This window comes from Onychomys torridus, chromosome 8 (assembly GCF_903995425.1).
Source record: "Onychomys torridus chromosome 8, mOncTor1.1, whole genome shotgun sequence".
NCBI classification, from domain to species: Eukaryota; Metazoa; Chordata; class Mammalia; order Rodentia; family Cricetidae; genus Onychomys; species Onychomys torridus.
The window spans coordinates 19,237,490-19,255,294 of NC_050450.1; the positions used below are offsets into that span (position 1 = coordinate 19,237,490).

Consider the following 17,805-nt stretch of genomic DNA (forward strand, 5'->3'; position numbering starts at 1 on the left):
AATTGCATAAACTCTGACAAGTGAATGCACTTGAAAGCAAGGCCATGAAGGGAATGTCCTGGCATGTCCACAGTATCTCTGTGGGAAAGGCAAAGGCTGGAAGGAATATTCTTGGCTCTTTTCACATGACCAAAGATGATAAGACCTAACACTAGGTACCTTCCCTCACGGTACTTGTATTTGTTTAAGCTAACTGTAAATGTCACTTCATGTTTTGCTTGTTTTAATAATAAAAATGAGAAGTGCACTGTTTGCACTACCCTTAAGCTCAAGAGCCTAGAGTCCACTGGTCCCCGTGCAGGTCTTCAGAACATATCTTTTGATTCTTGACATGTAGCCTCACTGGCTACAAGGTGGTTCGACAACTAAGTTCTAAACACTTTTGCTACTGAGAAGATTTACTTTTGCCTACTTGTAGCTAATTTGAGGCCTTTAATAAAAAGTCTAGACAGATAAATTTTTCCATGTTAAATCATAAAGAGTAACTTCCAAAGTGAGCAGTTTTCTTTTACTTATTTGTTTGTTAGTTAAAGATAAGGCCTTATTTTGTAACCCTGGCTAGCCTGATACTCACTATACAGACCAGAAACCAGGCTAGCTTCAAAATGCCTCAGTGCTGGTATTAAAGGCATGTGCCAGCTGATTGTGATAGTGTGTGCCTTTAATCTCAGCACTTGGGAGGCAGAAGTAGGTGGATCTGAGCGCTCCAGGTTAGTTCCGGACACACAGTGAAGACTCTGTCTCAAAATAAAGCAAAGCAAACATCAACAAAATCCCAAATACAACTGTCATGATGTCTCCAGGTAAAGAGCACTGGCTGCTCTTCCAAATGGCTGGGTTTGATTGCCAGCACCCATACAGGGCAGTTCACAATCATCTGTAACTCTAGTTCTAGGGGATCTAACACCCTCTTCTGGTCTCCAAGGCACTGAATAAATGTGGTGCACAGACATACATGTAGACAAAATAGTCATATACATGAAATAAAATAAAGGTTGCCGAGCGATGGTGGCGCACGCCTTTAATCTCAGCACTCGGAAGGCAGAGCCAGGTGGATCTCTGTGAGTTCAAAGCCAGCCTGGTCTCCAAAGCGAGTTCTAGGACAGGCACCAAAACTACACAGAGAAACCCTGTCTCAAAAAACAAAAAAAAACAAAAACAAACAAAAAAAAAGGTTAAAATTTTTTTCTTTTGGCAAGTATGGTAGTATCGAAGACAAAGCAGGACATACCCCCACCAGGGAGCTATGGCCCCATCGACTACAAGCAGAAACTGGCTCACCAGTGACTGTCCAGCTACAGCATGTTCGCTGTGAGCATTGGGGCTCTTTGGCTACTGGAGAATAATGAAGTGGAACCATGAGAGCAGGCACCTACAGATGGAGGATTTGGAGGCCCAGACTGTCCTCATGCCGCTCTTCCAGGCAGAAATGGACCGGAGGATCCTGCAGATTCTTTGGGAGAACCTGGAAGAGGAGGCTGTCATCATGCAAAATGTGCCCACCGCAGGTGGGTGAGTCTGTCCCACCAGGCGCTGGCAGCCACCCCTCCCTGGACACTTGTATGGGCTGTGCTCCAAGGAGGAGTTGGATAAGGCCAACTTCTGCTTCACCTGGTATACATAGGGCCCGAGCCCACACCCACAATAAAGAATAGTCAAATAAACGCCAAAATAAATAGATAAATAAATAAAATAAATATTTTTTTTTCCTTTTAAAGGCATGCACTGTCAGGCATAGTGGTGTAGGCCTTTAGTCCCAGCACTAGGAAGGCAGAGGCAGGCAGGTCTTAGTGAGTTCAAGGCCAACCTGGTCTACTTAATAAGTTCCAGAACAGCCAAAGCTACATAGTGAGACCCTGTCTTAAAAAAAAAAATTAAAAAAAAAAGGCACATGCTACACATAGTGAATATATACACATATCATTTTATAAAATATGGATATGGAAAGGAACATCAGATTTTGTGTTAGGCCTAGTAACACATCCCTGTAATCCCAGCAAAAGGAGGCAGAGGCAGAAAGACTACGATTTCAAGACCAATTTAGGCTATAGTGAATCTAAGGCCAGCCTGGGCTCCATAGCAAGATCCTGCCTCAAAAACAACAAACAAAGTTGGGTTTTTGTTGTTTATGTGTGTATGGGTACTGGCACACAAAAGTCAGAAGAACTGGATGCCCAGGAGCTAGAGTAACACGCAGTTGTTAGCTGCCTAATGTGAGTGCTGAGAACAGAACTTGGGTCCTTTTCTAGGGATGTACACTCCTAACTACTGAGCCATCTCTCCAGTCTCGTGGTTCTATGAGTTTTAAATGCCAAACAACTCTACATATGTGGGAGCTGCTATCTCTGTTTCTCACGTGACCAGTAAGCAAATATTTATTAAACAATGAGAATATTTTTTTCAAGATGGGGTTTCTCTGTGTAGCTTTGGAACCTGTCCTGGAACTTGCTCTGTAGCCCAGGCTGGCCTCGAACTCACAGAGATCTGCCTGGCTCTGCCTCCTGATGCTGGATTAAAGGCGTGCATCACCACTGCGAGGCTGAGACAATGAGAATTTTAGAGAAAGGGAAAAGCTTCAACTCCGACAATAGGAAAAGTGCCCTGTAGAGAGAGCTAAGTGTGGAGGAGAGCAGGCCCTGAGCCAGGAGCTCCCCAAGGGCCCCTTCCCACATAGCCTCCAGGTCTATAAATGCTGCAGACTTCTGACTGGAGTTATAGCCCTTCTGTTCACATAGGAAACACCCCCAGTATTACTCACTTATCCATGATGAACTGTGTTTAACTACCTGTGCAATAAACTTAGGCACCAAAGTCCTTCCAAACGGTTTAATAGGACAATTTCTTAAACTCGAGATTAGATTTCACTTGCCATTCTTATGCTTTGTACATCCTACATTTGCTGTTATGAACAGTAGTGTCTTCTAAGTATTCCCTGCTTAATAAGATTCATCTAAAAAAGTAGCATAAGAAGTTAACTGTAGTTAGACATACTCATAACTCCAGTACTTGGGATGTGGAAACAAGAGGATCAAGAGTTCAAGGCCAAGTTGGGCATGGTGCCATCTGTCTTTAATCCCAGCACTCGGGAGACAGAGGCAGACGGATCTCTGTGAATTTAAGGCCAGTCTGGTCTACAAACATAGTTCCAGGATAGCCAGGGCTGTTACACAGAGAAAAGTAGTCTTGAAAAACAACAAAAACAAGCGTTCAAGGCCATTCTTACTTATACTTGGAGCTTTGAGGCCAGCCTGGGTTACATGAAACCCTGTAAAAGGCACAATGCCTGTCCCCATGAAAGAAGAGCCAGGCTCTCTGGAGAAACGGCTAGTTCCAGGCTAAGACGGGCCAGCATGGACTTAAACCTTCAACTACACCAAAAGCAGAGGATGCTCAGGTACTTAAGACACAGCCCAGAACTGCCAAAGAGGCCCCATAAGCAGGGCGCTGTGTGAACACCACCAGGAAGACAGTAGTGAGGGAGGAGGCAGGCAGCAACAGAAGGCCATCACTTCACCACTGAGAAGGTAAAGGAATATCACTAGTATCCACTGATACAATTCCTACAGGCTAGGAATCAGCGGGTACAAGAGACCTCAAAGAATTCAGAATGGACCACCATTCAGTATCTTCCATCTGTCAGGGTCCTATTCTACCTGTTCCCAGAGTTTATGGGCCCTGACAAGTGGTATGGCAGATCTCAACCTGAAAGAGGCTACAGGGACATAAGGACTCATAGCCTAGGCAAGACTGCTGATTCACACTCCTTGAGCAAAGTGGTGGCATGGGATAGGGCAGAGCAAGTAGCCTGGGCAGTATCTAGCTTCCTTGGTCACAGTCCACTTCTGAAGGAGAGATTTTCTGAACCTAAAGAACAGAGTCTTGGCCACCCTGGTAAGTGTCACTGTACCTGCAATCTGTTCACACAGGTTTATTTGTTTTGTTTTATTTTGTTTTTTGAGACAGGGTTTCAATGTGTAGCCCTGGCTGCTCTGGAATTCATTCTGTAGACCAGGCTGGCCTCTAACTCACAGAGATCTGCCCGACTCTGCCTCTTGAGTGCTGGGATTAAAGGTGTGCACCAGTACTACCTGGCCTCACACAGGTTTAAAGTGTCTTGATCCTGATGCATTTACTCTATTAACTACCCTCCATCTAGGTGTTGTGCAGATCTAAAAGGCTAACAGACAATAATACTCTTGTCTAAGGACAATGGAAAAATGTCCACAAGCACCAAGTAACCCACAACAGTATGCACAGCTGGCAGGAACCAGCTCCACTCAGCAATAGCATCCAACCTAACATGATCCCACACACCCACACCCGAGCAGAAGCAACAGCCTGGCCTCTGGGCACACAAACACATGGTTATCACATAGTTTAGCTCTTCCTCCAAGGCTGGCATTAAGTCACTAGCCCAGAACTTCCTGCATTTGGCTGTCAACTCTGAAATAGTTCACAAACTATGAGGTTATCTGTTCCATGCCAGTACTCAGTTCTATCCTCTGCCCTTTTTCAGATGCTGGGATGGCTATCCCTCTCAAGACAGAGATGTCCTTCATCAAGGTTAGTTCAGGGCATGTGTCCTCTTAGAAAGACTTAAGTTTGTACAGTTTGGCTTCAGGACTACCTCCACTGGAGGCCAGGACTCTTCTGCTTCTCCTGTCATCGGAAACACAGGATCAACTCTGGTGAGCCACAGCCCTTTCTGCAGCTCATAACCCCCCTGGCACTGCACTGATGGCATATATTGGTTCTAAGATCCCTCCAGAAACCACAGTTCACCTCTCCTTTCTCATTGCCCTCTGGGGGTCTGGCCACTTGGAGTACTTCCCATTTTGATGTGTCTGAGTGTTTTGCGTGCATGCATGTATGTGCACCACCTGCATACTTGGTGTCCTCAGAGCTCAGAAGAGGGACTCAGATCCCCTGGAACCAAAGTTACAGATGGCTGAAGCGCCATGTGGGAGCTGGAAGTCAAACTAGGATTCTCTGCAAGAACAAGTGTTCTTAACTGCTAAGCCATCTCTCCAGCCTGCACCACCCCTCATTTTTAAATGTCTGGCAGAATGTGGTATTCAGCTACAAATCATCTAGTGTGCCTCACTGGCTTCCTGCTCGGGCCCTCCCTTCTGTACTATTCCCAACCTCCCTACTTTCTCAAGGACAAATGTCCACAGATAAACGCTGCATTTGATATTCTAACTACAGCAAAAGAGCCACATACTGATGGACATGAGAGTCACCTGTCATTACATCAAGCTGGCTGATGACTAGGACACCTCCTCTACAGCACCCCCCCCCCTTTTCGTTTTTTTTTTCGAGACAGGGTTTCTCCATGTAGTTTTGGAGCCTGTCCTGGAACTCACTCTGTAGACCAGGCTAGCCTCGAACTCACAAAGATCCACCTGCCTCTGCCTTCTGATTAAAGGTGTGCACCACCACCGCCCGGCTCCTCTACCCCTTATGGTCAAAATCTGAGCTTATCTTATTCATTTACCATCATGCTACAAGGACTCATAAGGCCTAGTTTTCCAACTATCTCCTGCCATAGAGTCCTCCGGACACAGGTCTTGCCCCAGCCAGCCCCTCTCCCTGTGGATGCTCTGCTTCCCACCACCTTCTCACTGCTGGTCCCCAACACCTGCTTTATAGGCTGGTGGTCAGTCAGTGTGGCCAACCACCTTCCCTTCCTTGTCATCTTTAGCTTTCTCTCAATCAGCATGCTAAATGCTGAAGACCATTCCCTGCATTCTTAGATAATAGTGATGATAATGCTCTGGCCAATGCACAGCTCCACAGCTTCCTGTTCAATGTGTCCTAGTTTTAGGCTGAGTGAGGACAGCTGTGCAGGGATCAAGCAATTTCATACCTTTCCAGTTCCAATCTTCAAAAAGAAAAGGAGGCAAAAGGACCTGCCAAGGGCTAGTTCCTTCCCTTCATGTCCTTCCCGCCCACTTCTTAACTCCCTGATACCGTTTCCTTCCTGAAATGCCGTTAAATTTAGATGACCTCCAAGCCACAAACAATCACACTGACGGAAAAGATGACATTATATATGAAACCTAACAATCTCAAGTGTGAGCACACAATACTACCAGAGAGCGATGGGTCTTGCTGTCTACCTGCCATTTGAGCATTTGCTGTGTTTTTGCCCCTGTTTATGACGATGCTAACGACCAACAAAAACAACCAAATATTCTAGTAAGGTGTGGTAATCTTAGTACTCAGGAGGCAGAAGGCAAGGCCTTCAAGTTCAGGCCAGCCAGGGCTACATAGTGAGACCCTGTCTCAAAAACAACAAAAATTCAATAAAAGCAAACTCTCTAATCTGCTCTGCCTTGTACCTTGAATTCCTGGCCTACAGCCGGGTGCATTGTAAGATAACCACAACGGTGGCACATCTTTAATCCCAGCACTAGGGAGGCAGAGCCAGGTAGATCTCTGTGAATTCGAGGCCAGCCTGGGCTACAGAGCGAGATCCAGGACAGGCACCAAAACTACACAGAGAAACCCTGTCTCAAAAAACCAAAACCAAAACAAAAAGGTAAAATATCCACAAATACATGACTGAACAAATGAACACAATGATAAGGTGGAGGTGGAGGTACCAGCACTGTGAGAAAAAGGGACCTAGTTGTAGCAAAGAAACAGAAGGTAACCAAGCCCCCAGGAGGTAACCTAGGTGCCCAGGGCAGTGAGAAGGTCTAGGCTAGCCTCAAGCATGGTGGAGGACAGTATGCTTCTGTAGGAATGGAGCAGGCAAGTGGCCACTTGCAGGGCCTGTGACAAATCAGAATGGCCTGTCAAGAAGGACGATGTGCCTTCCCAGATGACAGCTGGGTCAGGTAAGACCTGGGACAGGTCTTCCAAGGTGTGGATCCCAAATAAAGTGGGCAGAAGCAGTGGCTGTCTGGCAACCTCAGGCATAAGGAAGGTAAGGAGAGGCAAGCCACTAAGTGCCCCCCGCTCCACTGTTTGAGGTCTGCCTGTCATTGTCCCTGTCAGTAAAGGCTAGAACCCAGGACCACACCACCCAGGAAACAGCTGTGCTCCTTAGAGCCTCATCTGTAAGATGGGAATGAATCCTGGTACTGGCGAAGATTAAATGATGACTACAGACACGCTTAGCAGCAGGCCTGGCACAAACCACACACCAGAGGCATTAACTATTACACCAGTGATCATTCCTTCCTATTACTCCTGGGGCCACCAATCTGCCAGAAAATCTGGCATCTAACATAGGAAAGGCAGACAACCCCCCACACACAATAAGTTACCCCAGAGTATCTACAATAGAATCTAGACCAAAGTGTCCGGTCTTGAACAGAGACGAGAAAGGACTGTGAGTTACCATGGTGATCATGAGGACCAGCACCAAGTAACAGTCAGTATAAGGAAGCTGTACACAGGTTGTTCACTGACTCAGAAATACACGTGCAGATCAGGCACAGTGGAACTGGAATTCTAGCACTAGGGAGGCTAAGGCAGGCAGCAAATATAAGTCCAGCTTGAGGTACATAAGCAAGACTCTGTCTAAAAAAGATGACTAAAAAAGAAAGAAAGGTATGCGCAAGCCTCATGCTAGCACTGGAGAGAAAGCATGGATGAGACATATGGAGTATATGATGTAAAGGCAGGTCCAAAAACAGAAAATACAGAAGAGTGTTCGAAATTTCCCTGTGAGGGGAGCTGGAATGTTGGCTCAGCAGTTAAGAGTACCTGTTGCTCTTGAGGAGGACCTGGGTTTAATTCCCAGTATTCATATGGTGACTCACAACTATCTGTAACTACAGTCCCAAGATATTCGATGTCATCTTTTGGCTTCCATAGGCACCAGGCATACACATGGCACACAGGCATACATTCAGGCAAAACACTCATGTGGTGCCTGCTGCTTAAGCCTGACCTGAGTTGTTCAATCTTCAGATCCCACATAAAGGTGGGAGAGTGGAGAGAGAAACAGTCCCAAAAGCTGTCTTTTTTTTTTTTCTTATTTTATTTATTTACCTATTTATTTTGGTATATTTGAGACAAGGTCTCACTATACAGCTCTGGCTGTCCTGAACTCACTATGTAGACCAGGCTGGCCTTGAACTCACAGAGATCCACTTGCTTCTGCCTCCCGAGTGCTGGGATTAAAGGCATGTGCCATCATGTCTGGTCAACAGCCGTCTGTTGACCTCCATGTGAGTGCCATAGGATGTACACATACACACATATAATAATAATAAAATAAAACATTTAAAAATTCCCCTTGAACCTGTGACTTAGAGAAATGGACTTCAACCCAAATGAGAATAAACATGGAGCTAGGATTAGCATAAATGTTATTGGCCTGTGGGTCACCGATGTGACGTCATAGCCCTGACTCTATCTAGCAGGGACCTCACAGCATGTTGTGACACGGGTACATATTATCCTCACTCTTTCAGGGTGCATGCATCGTCTGATTCCACAGACATCTCCATAACCATCAAATTCATTCATGGCAACACCCAATGCCAGTTTGTCCTGTACCTTGCCTCCCTCCCTATTCCCTGGGCTCAAATGACAATGGCATCACTCTGCAGCTTCTTTCTATAAACACTAACTCCCAAAGGGACAGAGAAATGAAATAACACCCATGGATTCATTAATGAATGTGGATCTTTCAGGCCATGAACATATAAGCCACAATGGATTTCCTGAAGGACCTAACACTCAGGCATCTTTGTAGGAGCTAGAGCAAGATGTAATTGTCTTAACTGAGGATGTTCAAGCCCATAACAATAAGGTCAAATAAGGTCAGTCTTGTGTGCTGTAGCAATGTTTCCTGGATTCAAGGATGACTACTCAGTTGTCTGACTTGAGGCCAACACGGACTTGAGGCCAATCATTCCAGGGCCACACATTAGAACCAGAAGTAAATAGCCATTCATTGTATGTTTGTAAGCAGAAGCTGCTCACAGAACACCCCCCATCCCACCTCACAAACCCCCTACCCTCGCTGCTCTTCATGTCTTCTCCCATAACTGAGAATCCACAATTGCCTTTGCTCTGGAGTGTGATTCCCCTGTGGATGCCAGGTGGACGCTCTCTGCAGAATGCCCTGGTCCATCTAAGAAAGAAGAGACTGTTCTAGAGTCCCTGCTGCATCTTCAAAGCCCTAGTGTTTCCAGCTCCACAGAGATCCTAACCACAAGTATCCACATCACCAGACCTGGGGGCTCCTGCAGATGCTAGGCATATGGTCACAGTATCATAATGTCACTGTTGCAGGTGCCAGTGCTAATTAGAAAAAAAAAAAAAAAGCTGTTTTGATGACTCACATGTTTGTGAAGTCAGAGAGAGAGAGCAATGTTCACACCTGAGGAACAAGCTAGACGAGATGTTAAGACAGGTAACCCAGCTGTGAGCAAGAAGGCACTCAGGGCCAATATGGAGCAGCAGGCCCCTTCCCAGGTGAGGACCACCCTGCTGCTAATCAGAGGAACCCTGAACCTTGAAAAAAAAATTAAGATTAAAATGTACATACTGAAGGGTGGTTTTTTTTTTTAATATTTTTTATACTTATTTTTATTATATGTGCACTGGTGTCTTGCCTGCAAGTATGTCTGTGTAAGGGTGTCAGATCTTGGGAGTCACAGACAGTTGTGAGCAGTATGTGGTTGCTGGGAACTGAACCTGGGTCCTCTGGAAGAGCAGCCAGTTCTCTCAACCACTGAGCCACCTCTCCAGCCCCAATACTGTAAATTTTGTTTTGTTTTGTTTTTCAAGACAGGGTTTCTCTGTGTAGCTTCAATGGTCTTGGAACTCACTCTGTAGACCAGGCTGGCCTCAAACTCACAGAGATCCGCCTGCCTCTGCCTCCCAAGTGCTGGAATTAAAGACGTGAGCTGCCACTGCCTGGCCTGAAGATCTTTAATAATGATGAGGAAAATGAAACATTCACCTATCGTCTAAGAGAAGCAGAAGCCCAGTTCTTTCAACAGCAAACACATTGTGCTCAATCTCCAGAACCAACTACTTTATCTCTCCCAAATGCCTCTTCTATGAGGAGGGCCCAGGTATTCTCAGATCCACCAACTTCAGTGAAGAATGCTCGCTGGGTCAGGGACCCAATGCTCCGCCCACAAAGACCTGGTATTTGTGCTGTATGCATTTTAACCTGACACAAGAAATATACTGCTACAGCTGAGGCACTCTTCCCTCTCTGCTCCAGACTGCAGGAGCCACACAAGGACCTGCGGGTGTGCCCTGGTCTTACAGCTTGTGCAGTGTAAAAGCATTTGGTGAACGGTACCCTGTGACGAGCATGTCACAGGAAATAAGGCAATATACAGTTGACGGAGGAGATGAGGAAAGAGGGTCCGACTGGAAGCTTCGTGTACATGTGGTTGAAACTGTTGGAGCTCGTCAGATGGGGGCAGGGGGCCACAAGCTGACTCTCCAAAGCACAAGTGAACACTAAGCACTTCCGAAGCTAAGCCTATCCCTTCCCACACTTCACTGCTGGAAAAGCAACTCCAAAGTCTATCTGAGCAGGACTATCACACCCTGGGACATCCAGTCAAATGGCAGTCAGGGTGGCCTGGCTGGTGCAGGGGTCCCCTCACATGCCCCAGAAAAGAAAACCATGGATCTTCCTTTCCTGCACTTAATGATGTCTGCTGTAGACTGAGGATGAGAGCAGGCGCTTGGGAAGGAGCTACAGAGAAGATCCAACACGGGTACTCAGAAGGAAAGGTCCTCCACTTAAGTTCTGGTGGTCAGCACCCTTGACAAGTCCTAAGAGTGAGAGATGTCTTGCTCACACGCTCAGCTGTTATTTACAAAACCGCCAGTGCTCGGAACAGTAAGACAGGACTAACGAGACCCCAGAGAACGAGGTAAAGAGGCAGAGAAAAGGGACAGAGGAAGGAAAAATGAATCCAGTGAGAGTAGAAAGGCCCATTGGACATTAATTCCTCCGGAGTCAGCAGCCCCAGTAGCCTGTGATCCAGTCCCACCTACTGTTAACTACAATTTTACTTTAAATACCCAAATTAAGAGACAAGCTCAGGCAAGTACCAGTGATGCAATCTACTTTGTGTATTTTTTGTGTGTACCCGGAAGTTAACAAGAATCACATCGCGGCTAGTGTCTTTTCTCCCTGCACAGGGTGCGGTATCCGCGAGCGTTTGCTCAGGGACAGTGCGGGGAGGACCCGGCCCATCGTGCGGTGTCTGCCGCACGGTCCATTCCAGGCCCCAAGGGGCTCCAAAGACCTGCCGCTGAGACTTACTGGCCGGTCGCCGCCACCCTGGCCCGCGCCCGCTCGCCGACAGCTCTCCAGGGCAGGACTGGAGGGTACCGCAGCGACACGCGCAGAGGACGCCCGCGCCCGCGCCAGGCCGCTCCCGCCCCGCGCGCCCACCGCCAAACCCGGCCTACCGTTGCTGTAGGCGTATGGGGACTCAGCTGCGCCGTCCTGAAGGCTCTCCAGGATCTCGCCCTTGCCCACGTCGCTGTCGCCCACCAGCAGGAACTTGAGCAGGTAATCGTAGCTCTTCACTGGGCTGCCCTGGGTGCCCATCCTCCCGCCCGCCGCACCGCGGCCCACGGCGCCACCGCCAGACCTGCGGGCGAAGGCTGGTGAGCGGTCGTGCGGTCTCCACGCTAATGCTCCCGCCCGCAGGCCAACGCCCCCAGTGCACCCACCCAGCTGCCTCCAGCTTCACCTCAACCTCCTAGCCGCCGCCGCCGCCGCCCGCCGATTCCCGCACAGCACCGCGTAGCCCCGCAGCCCCGCCCCCGGATGCGCAGCCGCCATTGGCCACCCTCCGCCGGCCCTCCCCGGGCCATTGGCCTGGCAGCCTGGCCGTCACGGTCGCCCCGCCCCCACGTCTCCCCACACACACACACAGTGCCGCCGAGCCCTCGGTCGCCCCGCCCTGCCCACTCGCCACTACTATTGGTCTCCTGCCACCCTCTTTCCCACCACTGTTGGTCTATACCCTTGTCCGTCAACGCAGTCCCGTCCCCGCTGTTTCGTACACAGTGTTGCGGAGGCTGGCTATTCCCCGCCTCCTCACTGAGACCATTGGTTACTTCCCCTGATTTTCCTGATTCATTGGTCGCCCTTGCACGTCCATCCGAACTACTGCCCTACTACTTCCTGCAGACTGCCTCAGAGCTATAGCAGCCGGGTTCACGGACCCTGCAACCGTCTGGCCTCCCGCCCCCTCCTTGTCACTATTGGCTACTGCTCCTAGGGCATTTGTGCCATCTCCCATCGATCATAACCTTCTAGGCCCACCCCTTTCCTAATTCTCGCCAATCAAGAGTCAAACATTGCACAAGTCTGCCCCTCCCCCTTCGTGGACAAGCTGCGGATCGCGACAGCTCCTGCCAAAGGCGACATGGCTGAGTCCGGGAGGGCCAGGCTATCTATCAAGCGGCGGTGGCTTCTCTCACAGAGACCCAGAAGGGAAGAAACGCGACTTGGATGTACCGTCTCGGGCTCGCTTTCCCCGGGGGCAGGGCGGGGGCAGCCAATTAGTGCTCTTCGCGGCAGGGGGCGAGGCTCTCTCCCAGGTTGACTATTCTGGGAGGCGGGACTTCCTCCTGCCTGTGGAATGGGCGGAGCCGCGGCCGAGAGCTTAGGCCCACGGGTGACTGTTGAAGTCCTCTTCTGAGCTGCACTTGCAGGGGCTCTTGTGGGGACATCTTTCTCAGTGGGGATCCTGGAGGCGTGAATCAGCGACGGACAGCGCTGGCCCAGCTGACTCCAGGGTGGGCAACCCTTTCGGCCAGCAGACTAGAGGGCCATGGACAGCGTTCTTCATGAGTGCATTCACAAGCCATTTAATCAATTGCAAGAAATTCAGAAAGTAAACACAGGTTGGGGCCAACGCACTTGCAATATAGGCCTGAAGATATGAGTTCGCTCTCCTGTGGCCTTCCATCTGTAATTCCCCCAACCCCCACCCCGGCTCCTATTGTAAGAAAGGAAGTAAAAACAAAATATTTGTCCAGAAGTTCCAGAGCTAGCTGGCCTGGAATAAGCAGCAAGCGGTGAACAGGAGAAACCCTGTCTTAAGGTGGAAGACCTGAACTGACTTCTGAAAGTTGTCCTATGACCTCCACACAACATAGGCACGTGAGCGCGTGGCGCACACACACACACACACACACACACACACACACACACACACACACAGTACCTTGGAACAGTTTTTACCTGTCTGTGGAGACTTCCTGAACATACAATCAGATAATAGATAAATTGAGGTGCTGGATGAAGAGCTGACTCAACAGGTTCAGAGCACTTGTTTCTGTTTCGTTCCCAACACCAGCACCAACATGATGGCTTACAACTGTCTGTACTTCATGTTTCAGGGGAATCTACACCTTCTGACCTCCACCGGTACCAGGCACACATGTGCTCATAGACATACACAAAAGACAAAGCACCTTTCTGTACCTACTGGGCCAGCAGCCAGCTTCCAAATCATGACACAGAGACTTATTAGTTTTAAATTTCTGGCTAGCTCTTTTTAACATAAATTAACCTGTTTCTCTTTATCTACCCTTGCCTCGGGGCTTATTACTTTCTTACATCTATATACTTCACTTTTGCTGCTTCTCTTACATCTGTATACCTCACTTTTGCTGCTTCTCTTACATCTATATACCTCACTTTTGCTGCTTCTCTTACATCTGTATACCTCACTTTTGCTGCTTCTCTTACATCTGTATACCTCACTTTTGCTGCTTCTCTTACATCTGTATACCTCACTTCTGCTTCTTCTCTTGTTCTTCTTTCTCCTTCTCTTGTTCTTCTTTCTTCTTCTCTTGAGCCTAGATTTCTCCTATTTACTGCCCTGTCTATCCCTCTTCTGCCTAGCTATTGGCCTTTCAACTCTTTATTAGACCAATCAGGTGCCTTAGGCAGGCAAGGTGAAACAAATGCAACACATCTTTACATAAAATGCAGCATAAGCCAGGTGGTGGCAGTGGCGGCGGTGGTGGGGCCTTTAATCCCAGCACTCAGGAGGCAGAGCCAGGTGGATCTCTGTGAGTTCCAGGAAAGGCGCAAAGCTACACAGAGAAACTCTGTTTCAAAAAACCAAAAAAAAAAAAATAATAATAATAATAATAAACTGCGTGTGATGGCACAAGCTTATAATCCCAGCTGCTTGGGAAGCTGAGACAGGAAGCCAGAAGAGAGGTTGCCATCAAAGCTGACTCAGATGCAGCCCCTGGAACTTGGCTGCTGTGTCTTCATGTAATGACTGAATGGTCAACATTTTCTGAAGCACAGTCTGTACAGGGAAAGCAAGGACTCTACCACAATGACCAGGTGCCCAGGGAGTACTGAGCATGCCCATAGCTGACATCTCCCCTGGCTGCCAGTAAGGCAAGGAACAAGACCAGGCAAGAAGCCCCAGCCCAGCAGGTTGAATGTCACATACCTATAGTCCTAGTACTCAGGAAGATGAAGCAGGACGATGGCCATGAGTTCAAGATCAGCTTGGGCCACAAAACAAAACCCTGGCTTTAAAGGAAGGTGCTGGAGAGATATTAAAAATGGTCGCTGTACTTGTGCAGGTCTGGAGTTTGGTTCCCAATACCACATCCCACAGCTCACAACCACCTACAATTCCATTGTCAGGGGATCCAATGCCTGCTTGTGCCCATCTTGGGCACCCACACTCACATCCACATAAACAGACACAAATGTATAATTAGAAATAAACCTTTCTAGATCCTCATGCCAACAATGGCCAATGCTGGGTGAAGCAGAGTTGCCTTGTCTGGCGGCCACAGAAGAGCAGGTCCAGTTTACAGCAGATGCTGAGCTGTGATGGGATAAGCGTGTGGAAAGGGACATCTACTAGACTCCCACACTGAAAACTGTCTCTTTAGCTGTGTGAGCACTGCCGTTGATTGTCAGTGGACAATCCTTCAAGAGAATGGCAAAAGATACAAAGGACTTGACATTAAGCAGACTAAATGATCAGTGGATGGAGAGCTGTCAATCTAACATCAGTTAGCATCGGGCACATACCAAGTCTGTTGATGCTAAAAAGTAACATGTTCAAAAAGTGAAACTGGAATCCAGTAATTCCAGGCAATGTCTCACCAGCTATTTAATAAATGTGAGGTCTCCAAACAATAATTAGATCTTGTTAAAACACATACACACACATGCCAGCCAGTACACTTGGGAGGCTGAAGCAGGAGGATTGTCTCAGGTTCAAGCCTGGCCTATAGAGGCCCTGTCTCAAACATACACAAACCAACATAGAAAGGGGTCTTTCCTCTTTTTCCCATAAGGGATTGCTAGTCCTAGGCCTTGCCTCCAGCAGCAGGTACCCTTCATTCAAGGCAGCCGCACACTGAGTGACTATCTCCCTCCAAAGTTGAGGACATGTGGCCTTTATGAGCATCTTGACCCTGTGGACACTGCCACTTGGCTTGCCACAGTATTCAGGAAAGCATCTGTGAGGGGCAGTGCCGGGGAAATACTAATGGAGTTCTCCTCACTCACTTCAGGGATAGGCTTTCCTGCTATTCTCTTGGTCAGGGTATGTAGGGTGGACGCTCCTGGGTCCATGAGTGCAGAACCACACTGAGGCCTTCCAGCAAAACTTCTCAGCTCACTTTTAATTTCCAAAGGATCCCAGAAGTTATTACCTGCATCTTTTTTTCATGCTATACTTTTTTACCCAAGAGTGGCCATTTGCTGGACACAGTAGATTAGTAAGAAGCGTCACACCCATCCACAGGTCAACAGCAACCCAAAAAGTCCTGACCTTCAGCTGATGAGGAGTTGAGGATGGAGTCCCTAGAGAGCCAGAACCTGCTTGTCAGGGAGATCCTCTCTGGTAGGGGCCACTGTGCCCAGACTTGAGCCTAGTCTATATTCTGATGGCTCTCACCCCTGAACTGGCAGTAATGTCTGTGAGAACCTTTCTCCTGAGGTGTAAGCCTTGGTGCTGAGTCTATCTGAAAGGGATGGGAGGGAGGCCAGAGACTATAAATCACAGACAGCCTGTGGCAGGTGAATTCAGGTGTTGACTTGACTGCATTAAAGAATACTGAGAGAACTGGTCACACTTTATCTTGAGGCTCTCTGTGAGAATATTTCCAGAAACAGAGATGGGCCTTTGAGTGAACTGAGTCAGCATGGTGGCTCACACCTTTTTTCACAATTTGTGAGGTGGGACTCATGGGTGGTAAGAATTAGATTGAAGTCCTGAGGGTGGCTCCCATGGTGGCATTAGTGGCTTTAGGAGAACTGAGCTAGCACACTTGTTTTGTTCTTACCCTGTGATGCCTGGTACCATGTTGTTTTGACAAAAAGACCCACAACCAGATGCTATGTTCTCAGATTCACAGCCTCCAGACAAGCCAAATGAACCTCTGTCTATAAAACATCTGGTCTCTTGTATTTTGTTATAATTAGAGAGCAGACTAAGACAAACTTGGGTAGGACCCTAAGTCTTCAGAGAGCTCAATCACACAAGAAGACAGGCCCTGGGCCCTGCAATCCTGTGTCCAGGAAGTTCAGAGGTACGCACAAAAATTTCAGTTTGGGGGCTGGAAACAAAACTCAGTTGACAGTTTGTCTAGCATGCATGAAGCTCTGGGTTTGATTCTTAGCACTGCCTAAACTGTGTGTTTCAAACTGTGATCTCAACACTCAGAAGTAAAGGTAGGCAGATCAGCAGCTCAAGGTCATCCTTAGCAACATAGCCAGCTTCAGCCTGAGATACATGAAACCCTGTTTCAAAAAAGAAAGACATTTCAATGACTCAGAAGTCCTGGCCTTAGCCCGGCAGCAAGGAGAGGCCCCACAGGCCTCTCCTAGTAGACAGATGCAGACACCTAAACTGACATTGCAGCTAGTGGAGAAAGAATGAGGAGGGCAGGCCATTGCTGTGTCCCAAGTGTCTGGAGACAAGCTTCTAGTTACAAAGGAAAGCAGCTTGTGACTGGAACCCTGACAGCTCCTGGGAAAGCCACCAGTCTGGCAGCACTAGGCACCTGTCTTCCAAGGTAATGTCAACACCGACAACAGTCCTTGTTGTTCCACGTGTACTAGCTATGTCTGAGAATCTGCAGAAAAATCTCCATGGACACAGCTTTCTGCAAGAGGCAACTCTTGTAGCTCCAATGCCAGTGTTCCTCTGCCAGCTCTGGTGCCAGGTCCTGCCTGGCTCCCAGAAGGGCAGACAGCCCAGTACTCTGCTGCACAGAAAGGCAGCTGCCAGGCAAATCTCATGACAGGGCTGCACAAGGGCCAGCTGGGCTGAGATCAGCACCTTCTCCTGATGGGAGTCCAGGAGTTTAGGGGTGAGAACAGGCAGGTAAAGGATGTGTGAGGGCGGCCTGGCAGAGTGGGGAAGGAATGCATGCACAGGAAGCAGTAACCTGTGTACAGATGCACCCCAAAGGGTTACCAAGAAGCCCAGATCCAAGGCCTCTGCATTTGGACCAAGAGAAAGCTGTGTGTGTGTTTGGGGAAGGGGGGTGATGGCTACCTAAAGTGTAACCTCATCCAGTACTGTAAATGAGAGCCACTTGCAGCAAGCTCTGGATGGGCACTTGATCACACAGGGCGGGCCCTTTGGCACTTCCCAGCCGGCCTCTACTGATCGTTTGTGGAGCCCCAGGCTAGGAAGAAACTGAGGGCTTCCTCTCCATAACCGGAACAACAGGCCTGGAGGCACGTGAAGACTGCAGGTGGTAAGAGTCAGTTCAAGCTGGTCAGTGTTGGCCCATGCCTTCAATCCCAGCACTTGGGAGGCAGAGGCAGGCAGATCTTTGAGTTTGAGG

The 17,805-nt window shown here is 48.4% G+C and overlaps 1 protein-coding gene and 1 pseudogene across 2 annotated transcripts in view; one reads left to right on the forward strand and one right to left on the reverse strand.

Moving 5' to 3' along the window:
* Rab40c (RAB40C, member RAS oncogene family) overlaps nucleotides 1–11,758 on the reverse strand; it is a 34,695-nt gene extending 22,937 nt beyond the window's left edge. The window contains exons 1-2 of one of the 2 annotated variants that reach the window (XM_036195960.1): nucleotides 11,700–11,758; nucleotides 11,413–11,597 (exon numbers count right to left, since the gene is read on the reverse strand). In XM_036195960.1, coding sequence (XP_036051853.1) covers nucleotides 11,413–11,554 — 142 coding nt within the window. In that variant the 5' untranslated portion in view covers nucleotides 11,555–11,597; nucleotides 11,700–11,758. Of the gene's footprint in view, nucleotides 1–11,412; nucleotides 11,598–11,679 lie in introns of both variants that reach the window. The other variant, XM_036195962.1, reaches the window with a different exon arrangement.
* LOC118589076 lies at nucleotides 1,201–1,624 on the forward strand (annotated as a pseudogene).
* Nucleotides 11,759–17,805: the final 6,047 nt, after the last annotated feature.